Below are 14,073 nucleotides of genomic sequence, written 5' to 3'. Positions count from 1 at the left end.
GGGGCCTGGACGTCCTGACCCGCGGAATAAGAAGGCTGAGTGAGGTAATCTCCAGAAGCCCCGTTCCCGCTGTTCAATCTTGTGAGTCTTGTGTGGATACTGAGAAATAAACAAGCTACTACAAGCTCTGAGAAAGCAGTCCAGACTCAAAGTCCTCCGTGGCTCCACTCCACACCCAGCCGGGACCTGCCCCTCCTCTCCTTCCCAGGGAGTAGAGGGCAGGCTTGTCACAGCCCAGTGAGTCCTCTGTCCCTGTGCCAGGGTGGGCCCAGCAGAGCAGACTGCCCCACAGATCGTGGCCCGGCACCCTGCACTGGCCTCTAGAAGCTGCTTCTTGGGTGGGGATCCTTGGTTTCCTAGCTCTGGGGTTTCCATGCAGGAGTGTCTGCCTCCCTCACAGCAGCCAATCTCTGCCACCCTGTGGGGCGGGACCAGGTTCAATTAGGAGAATCCCCCCCTCCACTGCCTTGGAAAATGCTGTCCCCTCCATCATCCTGGCCCCAGCAAGGACAGCGTGAAAACAAGGCTTCAGTTCCCCAAGCTGGCCTGTATGGTGGGCGCGAGGCACGTAACACCCCCCTCACCTGGCGTGGGGACTTTGTTCTGCCTCCTCACAGGTTCTGGAGGGATGCAAGTGGGTATCTGGCAGGAGACACAGTCCCTCCACAAAAGGTGCAGAAGCCAGGGCAGCTCCTGGGCAGAACTCTCTGAGGCAGGTCAGGTCAGAGAACACAGAGCACGAGGGGTCCCTGGGCAGGACAGCAGCTCTCGCTCACCCTCCAGGATGCACACTTCCTGCTGTCACAGAGCCCGTTTTCCTGAATCCTAACCGTATCCCTGGAGATGGCACAGCCTGCCTGTGGAGCTTCCCCACAGCTGGGACACCCTCATCCCCCTGGTCCCAGAAAGCTCGCCCTCTTTGGCTGAGTGGCTTTATGTCATGGTGTGGGGCACCCATGATCAGTGCTCTGCTTTCAAGGGACCAGTAGTTATGCTGCCCTCCTGGCTTTTCCCTCCTCTCCAGCTATCTTGGGCAGGCTCGCCCCGCAGCTGCCTGTAACACAGGTGTCCTTGGGCCGAGCCCAGACTCTCCCCTCTCATATCCATTCTCACCCTGGTTTATCTCATCCACCCTCAGGCTTGAGTCCCGTCTCCGTCTCACATTTACATCCCAGCCCAGGGTTCTCCCCTGTGCTAGGCAGTTATGTCCAGCTGTCCCTTTGATGACTCCACCTGGAAGCCCAGTGTTCCTCTAGGTCACTTTGTCCATGGCAGGCTGTTTCCCTGTGCATCCTCAATGCGTGAGCCAGAGAGCTAGGGGCAGGCGCCCTGACCCCTCTTCTCCCTCACCCACCAAACGCAGGCCAATGGCAAGTCGATTTTACCTCCCCAAACAATCCCAGAATCTGCCTTCTCCCCAGCTTCGACTGCACCATCCTGATGAAAATCGCTGTCATCTCTCACCTTGACCGTTGCAGCTGCCTCCAACTGGTTCACCTGTACCTACTCTGGTTCGTCTGTGATTCATCCTCCATAAAAGTCAGGGTGCAACTCTGAACATGCCTCTCCCCTGCCTACAGCACTCCCAGGGCTCCCACTACTCCCAGAACAAAGAAAAAACTCGCTGTGACCCATGACCCACGAGCCCCATGCAGCCTGGCCCTGCCCCTCTGGCGTCAGCTCCCACCCCACTGCTCCTTGCACTTTGTGTATCCAAAGGTCTCCTCCCACTGGAACTTTGCACATGCTCTCCCCCTCCACCTGTTCAATGCCTGTTCATCCTTTGGATCTGCAACCACTTCCTTCCTGGGGAACTTCACCTGACTGCCCCCTAGGTAGGCTGTCCCCTAGGTAGGCTACAACCTAGGTAGGAGGTCCCCTGGGTAGGATGCTCCCTAGGTAAGATGCCCCCTGGGTAGGATGGCCCCTAGGTAGGATTCTTTTTTTTTGCACCTGCCCGCTGCAGGGTTATGCTTGTTTGTGGGATGATCTGATTAGTGTCTGTCTTCTGCATTCAACTGTCAGCTCCACAAGGGGAGGAATCATACCATGGAGTCCCCACTGAATTGTACTGAATCGTTCTGGGGCAGAAATTGTTTGACATAATTTACAACCTTTGGGGAAGAAATGATCTTTCGTGAGAAATGCTTAGACAATTTTCTTGTCCATTTCAATGAGGATTAGCCTTCTGGGAAGCCAACTCTGGCACTTAGGCACCAGACATTTATTTTCTTGCATAAACTTTGAATAAAAAGTTTGAAACTCATATATAACCAAAATTTCGGAATCGTATTTTTTTAAATAACATAGAAGCGTATATTGATTATTTGCGAGAAATTGGAATTCCAAGTCTTCCAATTCCGTAGTGCTTTAACTTTTCACGACTAGCGGGAGCAACATGCCCCTAGCCCCTACCGCAGCGCCCCGTGGCTCCCACAGCCCAGATACTAAAGACCAGAGCGGGGCGGGACGAAGACTACAACTCCCATAAAGCTCAGGGCTCATGGTGACGTCACACGGAGCGCGGGCCGGCCTTCGAAACGCGCGGCTACCCCATTGGTAGGGCTGTTTCAGGCGCATGCGCAGTTGGAGCGCCCCGCCCCCGGCCTGCGCCGCGCCTGAGCCGCCGGGGCGGTGCTGGGATAGCGATGGAGACGCCTGGCGCTTCGGTCCGGGCCGTGCTGGTGCCCGCGGCGTCCGGGCCCCGGAGGAAGCGCGCCCCCGGAGAGGCCGGGGCTCCGACGAGCAGGCAGCGGGTCCTGGACGAGGAGGAGTACATCGAGGTAGGACTCGGCGTGGACGCCAGCGATTTCCAGGCCCCTTCCCTGCCCCGCGCTCCCTCGCCCCGCGCTCCCCCGGGTCGCTCCCTGGGTACCGACGCTCTTGTACGCTCGCGAAGGTGGAGCAGCCCGAGTCTCTGCCCTCGGGATGTGGACAGTCGGGGGGACAAATAAGCACAGTGTGGAGCAAGGTGTCCCTGCTGTCAGGGAGAGAAGGGGCGGATGTGTCTGTACGCGGTGAGGGGGGGCGGGTGTCAGGAAAACAAGGTTCTGTTAAAGGGTCAGTAGGAATTTGGGAGGATGGTGACAAAGAGGGTTTCTTGGAGAGCGATAATGGCAAGCGTTAAGGCTGGGGGTCCTGGAAACGGGCTGCCACTGTGGCAGCATCATTGAGCGGGTGGGCATCCCACCGCCCTTGAAGTAGGAGGAGCTGGCACGGGGCTGGGAGGAAGTTGGTTAAGTTTGGGAAGCTCCTGGGATGTGCAGGCAGGTGGCGTTAATGGGCAGCTGGGTGTGCAGACGTGCAGCTCAGGGGCAAGTCTGGCTGGAGGTGCGAAGCTGGGAATCTCCACCAGTGCTGGTGGTGGGGTGATTGGCTGAAGGCATCCCGGTGAAGGATTCAGACTGGAAATAGGAGATCATGGGTGGAATGAAGGTGGCAACACGCACATTGGTCCAGCTGGTGTGGCGGTGGAGCCAGCAAAGGAGAATGAAAGTGACCAGTTAGTGAGGGAGAGAGAAGGCTTTGAAAGTGCACCCAGTGGAAGTTCCCTGGAGATCCAGTGGTTAGTACTCCACGCTCTCACTGCCAAGGGCCTGGGTTCAATCCCTGGTAGAGTAACTAAGGTCCCACATCCCACAAGCAGCACAGCGTGGCCAAAAAAGAAAAAAAAAAATTACAGCACTGTGTTCCCCCAAGTTCTGGGGATTCTTGGTCTGGACAGAGGTTGGGGGCCTCACACGTACCCTGTGGGCTGAGTGGCAGGGGAGAGGCAGACGGGAGCTCTGACTTGTGTTCTGATCGCGCCTTTAGGGCCTCCAGACGGTCATCCAGAGGGACTTCTTTCCTGATGTGGAGAAGCTGCAGGCACAGAAGGAGTACCTGGAGGCCGAGGAGAATGGAGACCTGGAACGGATGCGCCAGATTGCCATCAAGTTTGGCTCTGCCCTGGGCAAGATGTCCCGAGAGCCCCCTCCGCCCTGTAAGAGGAGTCCTGTGTGGGAGCGGGAGGGGACCCCCGCTGAACTGTTGCTTCAGGCTTCCTCCAATCCCCGTCCCCTCTCTTCCCCCAGATGTGACTCCAGCCACATTTGAAACCCCTGAGGTGCACACGGGCACCGGGGTGGTGGGCAGTAAGGCCCGGGGCCGGGGCCACAGCCTGGAGGACGGCGATGGTGAGTGAGCGCCCCATTTCCCTCACACTGTTGGGTTTGCCTGGGGACCTTGTCTGTGGGGCCCTGGGGTGTTCAGGGGAAGACTCCTTCTTGTCCCTGAGGGTCTCTCCTTAAAGGGCAAACCATGGGGTCTAGGAGGCAGAAGATATGGGTCCAGCTCCCAAACATGGGGGTCATCTGAGCCTCCGGCCCTCCTCTGTGGCATGGGAATCTCGCCTCCCCTCTTGCTGGCCTGCTTACTGTACCAACCTCTGTCCGGGGGGGCGTCATGAGCCTGGGGCGGGGGCTCCTTCCCTCACTGCCTCCTTCAGATGCCTCAGGGCCTCTGCACTTGCTTCTCCTGAGCTGGTCGCCCCCTGTGGGTGACTGCATGGCTGCTCCTTCTCTTCCTTCAGGTGTCTGCTCAGATGCTGCCTGTCAGGGAACCTTCCCTGACCTCCCAGCGCAGTTATTCACCCTGTTCTCTGTGATTTGCCACCTGGCTCTGTTTTCTTGCTGGAGGACACGCCAGTTTAAAAGGCGTTTCTGGGGCTTCCCTGGTGGCGCAGTGGTTGAGAGTCCGCCTGCCGATGCAGGGGACACGGGTTCGCGCCCCGATCCCGGAAGATCCCACATGCTGCGGAGCGGCTGGGCCCGCGAGCCATGGCCGCGGAGCCTGTGTGTCCGGAGCCTGTGCTCCGCAACGGGAGAGGCCACAGCAGTGAGAGGCCCGCGTACAGCAAAAAAAAAAAAAAAAAAAAAAAAAAAAAGGCGTTTCTGTTTGTTTACCATTTCTCCCTCCACAAGAGCAGGTCCTTTTGCTCCCGTCTGCATGTCCTGCACCTAGGGTGTGCCTGGGCCTCCGGGTCTCCAGCACGCTTACTGGAGTGTAAAGATTCATCCTGACTTTTCCGGGGAGCCTTCCCAAGAAGGAGCATCTTGGGCCCTGTGAACAGTGTGCCTTGGGCCTCCTCTCAGTCGTTGCTTCATCAGGGGTGGACATGTGTGTGTGTAGATGGCCATGAGCTGCTCTCTACCGGCGTGTCATCCACAGTGTCCTCCGCTGGCACTGGTGCCCTGTGCGAGCACATGTGTGACGTTTTCTGCTCCAGAACCCAGCCTCCTGCCAGTCACAGCGCGTCCTGTGTGTCCTCAGAGCGTGGTTCTCCGTTGCGATGTGGCTCGAGAATCACAGACTGTTGGCAGATTCCTTTCCTTTGAATCCCCCTTACTTTTCGGTAAATGCAGGAATCCCCTGAGTAACCTGAGCGTAGGCACCATGTAGTTCACGGTTGCAGGCGAGGGGACTGAGGCTCAGGAGGGCAGTAACCTCTGCAGGTCCCAGAGCTTTTGGTGGTGGGACGGGGTCTGAGTGCCCACCTTTCTGACACTCATCTTGACCTTTTAGGCACAGTGCTTTGCACGCTGCCTGGCAGGTGGTCGGGGATGGAGTAGAGGCCCTCCCCCGTCGTCCCCACCGCACCTGCACTGCTGTATGCGGTGCTGCACCACCTCAGCGGGCTGCCCTTTCACGGGCAGCGGCCAGGGCGGCCCGGGGTGTGGCCCAGTGCCTGTTAGGTGCCCCCTCGCCCACTGCTAGATAATACAGGGTCCTTGCCATCAGGTCCGCTAGCGGGTCACAAGGCTTAGGTGACAGTCACCCCCCTTTAGCACAGATACCAAGAAGGGAGGGAGTCAGGATAAGGGACAGGGGGACAGCCCAGGGTTTTGGAGGCAGGGCCTACAGGACAGGCACTGTTTTGGTGTGGGAGGACCCCCTGTGATCATGCTGCTCTAACGCCTGACGTCCCCTCCCGGCCTGAGTCAGAATGCACTCTTCACTGGTATCCAGCAGATGGGAAGGGCCCCTGGGGGATCCCTGGGCAGCTGGAGGAGTTGATTCCCCCCAAGGGGGTGTTGTCTGGCAGTGTGGGTTCTCACGGACAGACCCAAGGCCAGAGACAGGGTTCCTGGGACCGAGTGACTGCATGATGGTTTCGTGTCACCTGCCTGCACCCCTGCACAGGAGAGGCCACAGAGGAGGAGGAAAGGGAACCCCTGCCCAGCCTGGACGTCTTCCTAAGCCGGCACACGAGTGAGGACAACGCCTCCTTCCAGGAGATCATGGAAGTGGCCAAGGAGAAGAGCCGGGCGCGCCACGCATGGCTCTACCAGGCCGAGGAGGAGTTTGAGAAGGTGCCCTGGTGCAGGGTCCGTGGTACCCACTCGGGGTGGGGGTCCCCGGGCCAGGGCCCAGGGCCGGGGGTCCTCCCTGACCTGTGCTTCCACCATGACGCAGAGGCAGAAGGATAATCTCGCGCTCCCGTCGGCAGAGTGTCAAGCCGTGGAGAGTGGCCAGGCTGGTGTGGAGACCTGGAAGTACAAGGCCAAGAACTCCCTCATGTACTACCCAGAGGGTGAGCGGCGGGCCGGGCGGGGGTGCAGCCTGGGGCTGAAGGTTTGGATTGGTTTCTGGGAGTGTGTGTCTGTGCCCCCTGTACTCTGGGCCTTTGGGGGTCCCGGTCCGTTTCAGGGCAGGCAGGTTCGCCTGTGGAGTCTGCGCGGTTGTGTGGCTCCCCCAGCTGCATTCAGGCTGTGCTCCGTGGGGAACCAGCTCTTCTCCCTCAGGCCCTGAGCGAGGGGCGGGGGGCCTGCCCACCCTGACGCTGAGGCGATTCTGCTCCCGCTGCCAGGCGTCCCCGACGAAGAGCAGCTCTTTAAGAAGCCACGGCAGGTGGTGCATAAGAACACCCGCTTCCTCAGGGACCCCTTTAGCCAGGCCCTCAGCAGGTCCCAGCTGCAGCAGGCCGCTGCCCTCAATGCCCAGGTAAGGGTATGGGCCAGCGGGGTGGCATGGGCATCCCCGCCTTTCTGGTCCTGGCCACCCCCATATGTTAGGACCATCCTTGGGCTCAGCAGGGCTCGGCGGTGGGGGTGTGTCTGGGTCCCTATGTGGCGGGGTCTGAGTCTCTTCTCCATTCGTGGAGGCTTCGATCAGACACATTCTGTGGGTTAGGTCTGTTCCAGTTCCCATGGGGTGGGCTGGGCTCGGTGTGGCGGACAGCAGAGGTTCCTGACCCTGGATTTACTGCAGGGCGGTGACTCCGGTGGTCATGGCGTTGAGGAGGTGGGAGGTGGGGGGACTGTGTTGGAGGCTTTTACAGGTGCCTTGTGGGAGCCATCAAGCACAGTTGCCCCAGTTAGCATAGCTCCCCACAGGGCCCTGAAGTCAGTAGCCCCTGAAGGTAACGCATGTAAGGTGTGGCTCGGCATGGAAGGCGGAGGTGCTTCCTCGCTTGATTGCCGCTCTGACGGGTCCTCAAGGTCCTTGCAAGGGCCAGGGTCCTCCCCACTTCCCCTGGGTCTGCACCCAGGAAGTGGGGGTGGGCAGCCTCTTTCCGTCAGCCAGCGGGGATGGCCTAGGCCCCTGACACCACCTCTCCTCTCGCTCCAGCACAAACAGGGCAAGGTGGGCCCAGATGGCAAGGAGCTTATCCCCCAGGAGTCCCCTCGCGTCGGCGGATTTGGATTCATTGCCACGCCTTCTCCTGCCCCTGGTGAGAAACACGCCCGCTGGTGGGACGGCCTGGGGGGAGGTGGGCTGCCCGGCTGGCCTGGCACTCCTGGCGCTCCCCTGGGTCTGCACCGTGCCTCATGTGACTCGGGCCCAGGGTCCCATCTGTGCCAGGGCTGAATAGGGCTGTGGGTGGCAGGGCTCTCAGGCAGGCCCGACCTGGGACGTGTGGGGCCAGCTGTTCTAGCTGGTCTAGCTGGGTGGTTCCTGTGGATCGCCCTGAGCTCAGCGGGACAGACTGGCCTGGTGAGCAGGCGGAGGGGCTCGGCGGGGAGGCCAGTGAGTCCAGTGGGCGCTGGACAGGCGTCCTTTTTAAAAATTATTTATTTATTTATTTATTTATTTATTTATTTAACTTTTGGCTGCATTGGGTCTTAGCTGCTGCACGTGGGTTTTTTCTAGTTGCTGAGAGCAGGGACTACTCTATTGTGGTGCACGGGCTTCTCATTGCGGTGGCTTCTCTTGTTGTGGAGCGTGGGCTCTAGAGCGCAGGCTCAGTAGTTGTGGCGCACAGGCTTAGTTGCCCCATGGCATGTGAGATCTTCCCGGACCAGGGCTTGAACCCACGTCCCCTGCATTGGCAGACAGATTCTTAACCATTGCGCCACCAGGGAAGCCTCTGGGCAGGCATCCTGCGCATGGAAGCCAAGCTCAGTCTGCAGGAGACTGGGTGCACCTGGGCCTCCAGGGGCCGTGCCTGGCCCGTGCAGGTGGGCAGGACGGGCCTGAGAGGTCCTACAGGGCCATGTGCACTTCCCTCAGGCCACCTGCCTTGTGCCACTGGCCTAGTTTTTCCTAGTTCTGGGTCTCACATCAGCAGGTGTGCGGTGCTCACAAACCTAAGCCCAGAGATCACAGCGGGCGCATGAGACTCGGGTGGCCTCCTGGGCACACGCTGGTCTCTCTCTGCACCCAGGGTCACCAGTGGCTGTGCCATGGCAAGGGCCTGTGGAGGCACCACGGTTTGCCCAGGATCCTGGGAGGTTTGGGAGCCCTGGAAGGCCCTGGATCTCCTCCCTGCAGCGGGGTCCTGTGACTATCCTCCAAGGGCCCCCTGGCCCTGTGCTAGGATGGGGATCTAACTCACCCAGCCCAGCTTCTCTGCGAAGCTGCCTACCCCAGGCTAAACCCCATGGTGCAGGGGCATGGGCTGACCTTGATGTTTCCCTCCCAGAGGTCAGAAGTGCCGGGTACTGGTCCTGGGAAGGAGAGAGGGCAGCTGCTGGCCTTGGTGCTTGTGAGCTGCGACCCCCATCCGGGTCCCAGGCCTGAGCTGGCTGTGGGCTCTCCATCCGCAGGTGTGAACGAGTCCCCACTGATGACCTGGGGGGAGGTCGAGAACACGCCCTTGAGAGTCGAAGGATCTGAAACGCCCTACGTGGACAGGACGCCAGGGCCAGCCTTCAAGGTGGGTCGCGGTGGGAGCAGCACGGGTGGACGCAGGGCCTCCTGAGCACCCATAGCTCCGTGCACAGCGGATGGGCTGCACACCTGGGCAGGCACTGCACTTCCACGTAGGACCGGGCACTGAGGACAGGCGTGAGCAGGTGGCTGGGTTCGGGGAGAGACTGGGGCGGGGGGGTTCAAAGCACCAAGGCAGGGAGCTGCCGGGGCCGCTCTGAGCCTGCAGGCCCGGAGGATGGGGCTGTTCAGAGATGAGAGGCGGTCTCAGGTGGGCCAGGAACTCCTGCTGTGCTGCAGCCTGAGGGCGGGAAGGGTCCCAGAACCCTAGTGTCCGTGGGATGTGGCTGTGTCCTCAGGAGGGCTGTGTCCTTGCAGAGAGAGGCCTCTGGTTACGGGAGAACCAGATCAGGCGCCCCCAGCCTGGTGTCATAGGAGCAGTCAGAGTTGAGGTTCACAAGGCCTGGAGCCCAGGAGGAAGGCCTTTTGTGGGCCAGGCAGGCAGGCGAGGGGGCCGGGTGGCAGGTGGTTTGTAGGGATGGGGTGGCCCGGGAAGGTGCCAGCGAACAGGCAGGCAGGTGGGGCCCCAGAGCGACATTGGGAAGGCAGGTCCCTGGTCTGCACACAGTTTGTGGGGAAACTGAGCGATGGGTGTGGTTTGGGGGGGAAGTGGGGGAGGTCCCCAGAGCCTTGCGCCTACTGTCGGGTGCTCGGGGGGGTGCTGGTGGCAGAGGTGGGTGGTGCCACAGAGACTGAAGGCTGCAGGGTCATGTCATCTGCTTTGAAACCCCAAAGAATGGGGCACGGAATTTGGAATTCACATAGGTCTGCGGAGGGGACAGGGTCACGGGTCTCTTTAAACACAGGCAGCACCGATGTGGAATGCAAAGGCAAAAGCGTCAGTCACTGTAGCAACAGAAACATACAATCAAAGGAGTGACTGGCTTGGAGAGAAAGCACAGACCTGTGCGGCAGAAACCTGGTGGCCAAGGGGCAGGCGCTTCCCCAGTGCAGGGGTGACGTGTGGCCAGACAGCGTGCGCGGGGCCTGGGCACCTTGGTTCTCAGCCTGGGATGCGGCGACAGCTGAGAAAAACTTGCAGGGGGATGTGTGCCGTCAGGCGTTGAAGCGAGCCACCCTTGGCAGGTGGGTGAGGCCTGAGCCTGGTCCCAGCGCCCAGGCAGGATTTGGAGCACCGTGCTGAGTGTGTGGAGCTAGGGTAACAAGCCAGGCCCTCAGTGTACACAGCAGGATGAGTTCCGGAAAGATGGAAAAGTTGAATGTTAAAACAGCAAATGTTAAACCTCAGAATAACATACCAGTCAGCGTTTAATGTGACGTTGAGGCAGGAAGGCTTTCTAAACACGACAGCAAAGGGAGAAATCATGAAGGGAGTAGGGGCTGGATAGCGCTACGGGAAGATGACAACCTCGAGTACAGCGGAAAACATCAAAAGTAAAACTACAAGCAGATAACTGAAGAGAAATCTGAACAGTGTACGTTAGCGTAGCCAGCATAGATGAAACTCCTGCAAGTGAGAAAGGAAACAAAAAAACAATAGAAGGACAGGCCCAGGGACTTCCCTGGTGGTCCAGTGGTGGAGAGTACGCCTTACAATGCAGGGGCGCGGGTTAGATCCCTGGCCGGGGAACTGGGATCCCACATGCTGCGGGGCAACTAAGCCCACGCACCACAACTACTGAACTCACGCACCTCAACTAGAGAGCCTGCGTGCTGCAAACTACAGAGCCCATGCACTCTGCAGCCTGCACGCCACAACTAGAGAAGAGAAAAACCCACATGCCACAACTAGAGAGAAGCCCGTGCGCCACAATGAAGATCCCACATGCCTCAACGAAGATCCCGTGTGCTGCAACTAGGACCTGACGCAACCAAAAATAAAATAAAATTAAATAAATAAATCTTTAAAACAAACAAACAGAAAGACAGGCCCACGAAACATTTCTTGAAGTTCTCTATGGAAGCGCAGAGGCTGGTACACCCTGGCAGTCAGACGGAAGCATATTGAAACGCCCTTTTCCTGGAAGGGGGCCACAGGTGCCTGACCGGGCAGTGCCGACTTCATGAAGAACCCGGGAGGGCCTTGGGTGGGTGGGCAGCTCAGGCTGGTTGGGGGCTTTCAGGGGCAGTGATGATGGGCTGTTGGGACCACAGGGGCCAGGGGAAGAGGCCGGCGCCCCCGTGGCAAGGACTCCCTGGCTGGGTAGTGGCCCAGCTCCCCCACGCCTGCTGTCTTTTAGATCCTGGAGCCGGGCCGCAGGGAGCGGCTGGGGCTGAAGATGGCCAATGAGGCTGCTGCCAAGAACCGAGCCAAGAAGCAGGAGGCCTTGCGGAGGGCGACGGAGAACCTAGCCAGGTGAGGGTGGCCCGGCCCCTGCAGTGGGCGCTCTCAGGGCCAGGGCCTGTGGCCGTCCCTCCGGCTGGAGCGGGGCCCTCCGCCTTGTGTGCAGCCTCCTCCTCCCACATACCTGCGGGACACCTTTAGGCCCATTGTCCCCACTGAGCTCCTGTCCACCCCATGGAGTCGGTGTTATCGCTGCCCTTGGAGAGGGTTGGGGTCCACTGCAGCCTCTCAGCCGAGGGCAGCCACACCCCTCGACTGCAGGCTCGGGCTCACTGTCTGGGCCAGGCCATCCAGGTCCCCACCCAGAATGATCACGCATCTTCCGGGAGCCTTCCTGTGGGGCCAAGGGAGGCCCTGCAGCGGGCCTAATCCTGCCTCTCACCCACCCCTTCCTTCCGCTGCAGCCTCACCCCCAAAGGCCTGAGCCCAGCCATGTCCCCAGCCCTGCAGCGCCTCGTGAGCAGGACGGCCAGCAAGTACACGGACCGGGCCCTGCGTGCCAGCTACACACCATCCCCAGCACGCTCTACCCACCTCAAGACCCCAGCCGGCGGGCCCCAGACCCCGACGAGCACACCGGCTCTTGGCTCTGCCACACACACACCCCTCAGCCAGGATCCGGCCTGCATCACGGACAACTTGCTGCAGCTCCCCGCCCGGCGCAAAGCCTCGGACTTCTTCTAGTCCGTCCTGGGCTGGGCCCGCGGGAGCTTCATGGAGCCCTCAGGGCAGCTCTCTGCCCAGCAGAGGACTCTGGCTTTCTGGGGACCCAGGCCTGAGCCCGAAGCAGCGAGCATCCCAGGAGACCCAGAAGACAGGTGCTGGGCTGGCACAGGACCTGCCCCGTGGCCTTGGGGAGCATCCCAGGGCCTTGCTGACATGCTTTTCTATCAAACCCCAACCTGTTCCTATTTAATCCTCATTAAAGAACATCTACAGCTCAGCGGGGCTGCCTCTCCGCCCTGTGGCCTGTGCGCCCTGGGGTCACCCTCGTGCCTGCATCTCACCTGCATCCTGCGCTCAGGACTGTGGACCTCCTGGGAAGAGGCTGCTGGGTGGTGACCCTCGGAGGGCCGGGGTGTCCAGCCTTTCTTGCTGCTGCCTGCGTTGCTTCCGGTGGTGCCCCCAGGGCTGGGGACCTGCCTCTGAGCTGAGCTCACAGCCCTTCGGTCCGCCCTTGGGGAGGGCAGAGCCCTTGGCAGTTGTGCCCCAGGTTTTCCTGCATGAAGAGCTGGTCCCTGGTCCCCCTGCTGCCAGGTTCACCCGGGCTCTGGGCCCAGGTCCACAGCCTCCCTGGCCAGGCCTGACCTGTGTGGTTTGCTGGTGATGCAGCTGCACGGGTCCTGCATGTGAGGCTGCTCCCGTGGGAGGCGCCTTCCCAGTGGCCTCAGCCATCACCTCCCAAGCACCTGGCTTCCAGCTCAGGTGAGCAGGGCCGTCCCCATGTCCCCTCCCTCCCTCTGCTCGGGGCTCCAGGCCCTGCCTGCCACATGCTGCTGGGTTGCTGGCCTCACCCCATTGTCACCCCACCAGCAAGACCCCCATGTAACAGTAACTTGGGCCACAGTGTCACAAGCAGTGGGGCTGGGCTCCATTTGGACCCGAGAGTGCCGTGGGCACCACGGGCGGACACCTGCCTCTGGGCCCGAGGGTGTTGGTGCCTGACCCCAGAAGTCTTGGGGCCAACCCCTCACAGGGAGGTGGGCTGGCTCCCAGACAGGCTCTTTAGGCCTCGGGTTGTGCTCAGAGAGGCAGCCTGGGGTCTGCTCAGATGGGAGCCCCTCGCGCTTTTGAGCACGCACACCCTGCAGTGGGCCATCCTCATGCTCGCTGGAGGCTGCCTGGGCACCAGCTGGCCCGCGCTCCTCAGGGAAGTCCTGCAAGTTCCTGGGAGCCAAGTCCCGGCTGTGCCCTCTGCCCCACCAAGGGGGCAGGGCTGGGACCGTCCAGGATCAGGAAAGGGCTGCTTTGGGTGCTTTATTCTCCATAGAGAAGGGTGCGTTTGGCCCTGAGGGAGCCCCCAGCAAGTAGGGGGTGGAGGTCTGGGTGGGTGTGAACGAGATGTGGGGCTCTGTCCAGGCAAGGCCACAGAAGACCAGGTGCTGACCACCTGGCGTCGATGGGGGTGATGGCTGATAAAGCATGAGGGCTGCTTGGCGGGGCTAGGGGCAGGGGGAATGCCACTGGAAGGTCTCGGCTTTGGGGTCTCCCAGCCCAACCGCGGGAATGAAGGGAGAGGGGGATGTTGAGGAAGGGCTGCCTGAGTGGGGGCTGGGCAGGGTGGGGAGGCACGTGGGGGCCAGGCAGGCAGGCGGCCGCGGAGTCCTTGCCCATGAGGCCTGGCCCCCACTCCAGATCCCCTGCGCCGCAGGGAGGGGAGTGCTGAGTCCTAGAGAAAATGACTCCTCACGGGCCTCTCTGCTGTATACACTCTGGTTTATTTGGTGGTCAGGATTTAAAGTCTTTGCTACTAAGTGGAAGAAAGCTAATAGAACGTAATCAAAATAATGGTTTAATTGACGGATTTTACTTGTTCTTGCACCTGTGCCTTCTTCAGCTTCTACCTCCTACTTAGATTA

At 60.4% G+C, this 14,073-nt stretch overlaps 1 protein-coding gene across 2 annotated transcripts; it reads left to right on the top strand.

Annotated features, from left to right (window-relative positions):
• Positions 1–2,615: 2,615 nt before the first annotated feature.
• Positions 2,616–12,458, top strand: ESS2 (ess-2 splicing factor homolog). Of its 2 annotated transcripts, XM_081252213.1 has the most exons (11): positions 2,616–2,783; positions 3,814–3,982; positions 4,074–4,175; positions 5,267–5,392; positions 6,181–6,350; positions 6,454–6,571; positions 6,848–6,981; positions 7,609–7,711; positions 9,027–9,136; positions 11,391–11,506; positions 11,899–12,458. In XM_081252213.1, exons 1-11 carry the CDS (start codon positions 2,649–2,651, stop codon positions 12,176–12,178), a joined length of 1,563 nt encoding a protein of 520 aa, XP_081108339.1. In that variant the 5' UTR covers positions 2,616–2,648; the 3' UTR covers positions 12,179–12,458. The 2 variants fall into 2 exon arrangements, with proteins under 2 accessions (XP_081108339.1, XP_081108340.1); XM_081252214.1 differs by lacking the exon at positions 5,267–5,392 and having other exon boundaries at positions 2,618–2,783; positions 11,899–12,457.
• Positions 12,459–14,073: the final 1,615 nt, after the last annotated feature.

Source organism: Mesoplodon bidens (genome assembly GCF_964165515.1).
Source record: "Mesoplodon bidens genome assembly, chromosome: 13".
Classification (NCBI taxonomy): domain Eukaryota; kingdom Metazoa; phylum Chordata; class Mammalia; order Artiodactyla; family Ziphiidae; genus Mesoplodon; species Mesoplodon bidens.
The sequence above is the reverse complement of the archived record's forward strand: the minus strand, read 5'-3'. Positions and strand labels throughout refer to the sequence as shown.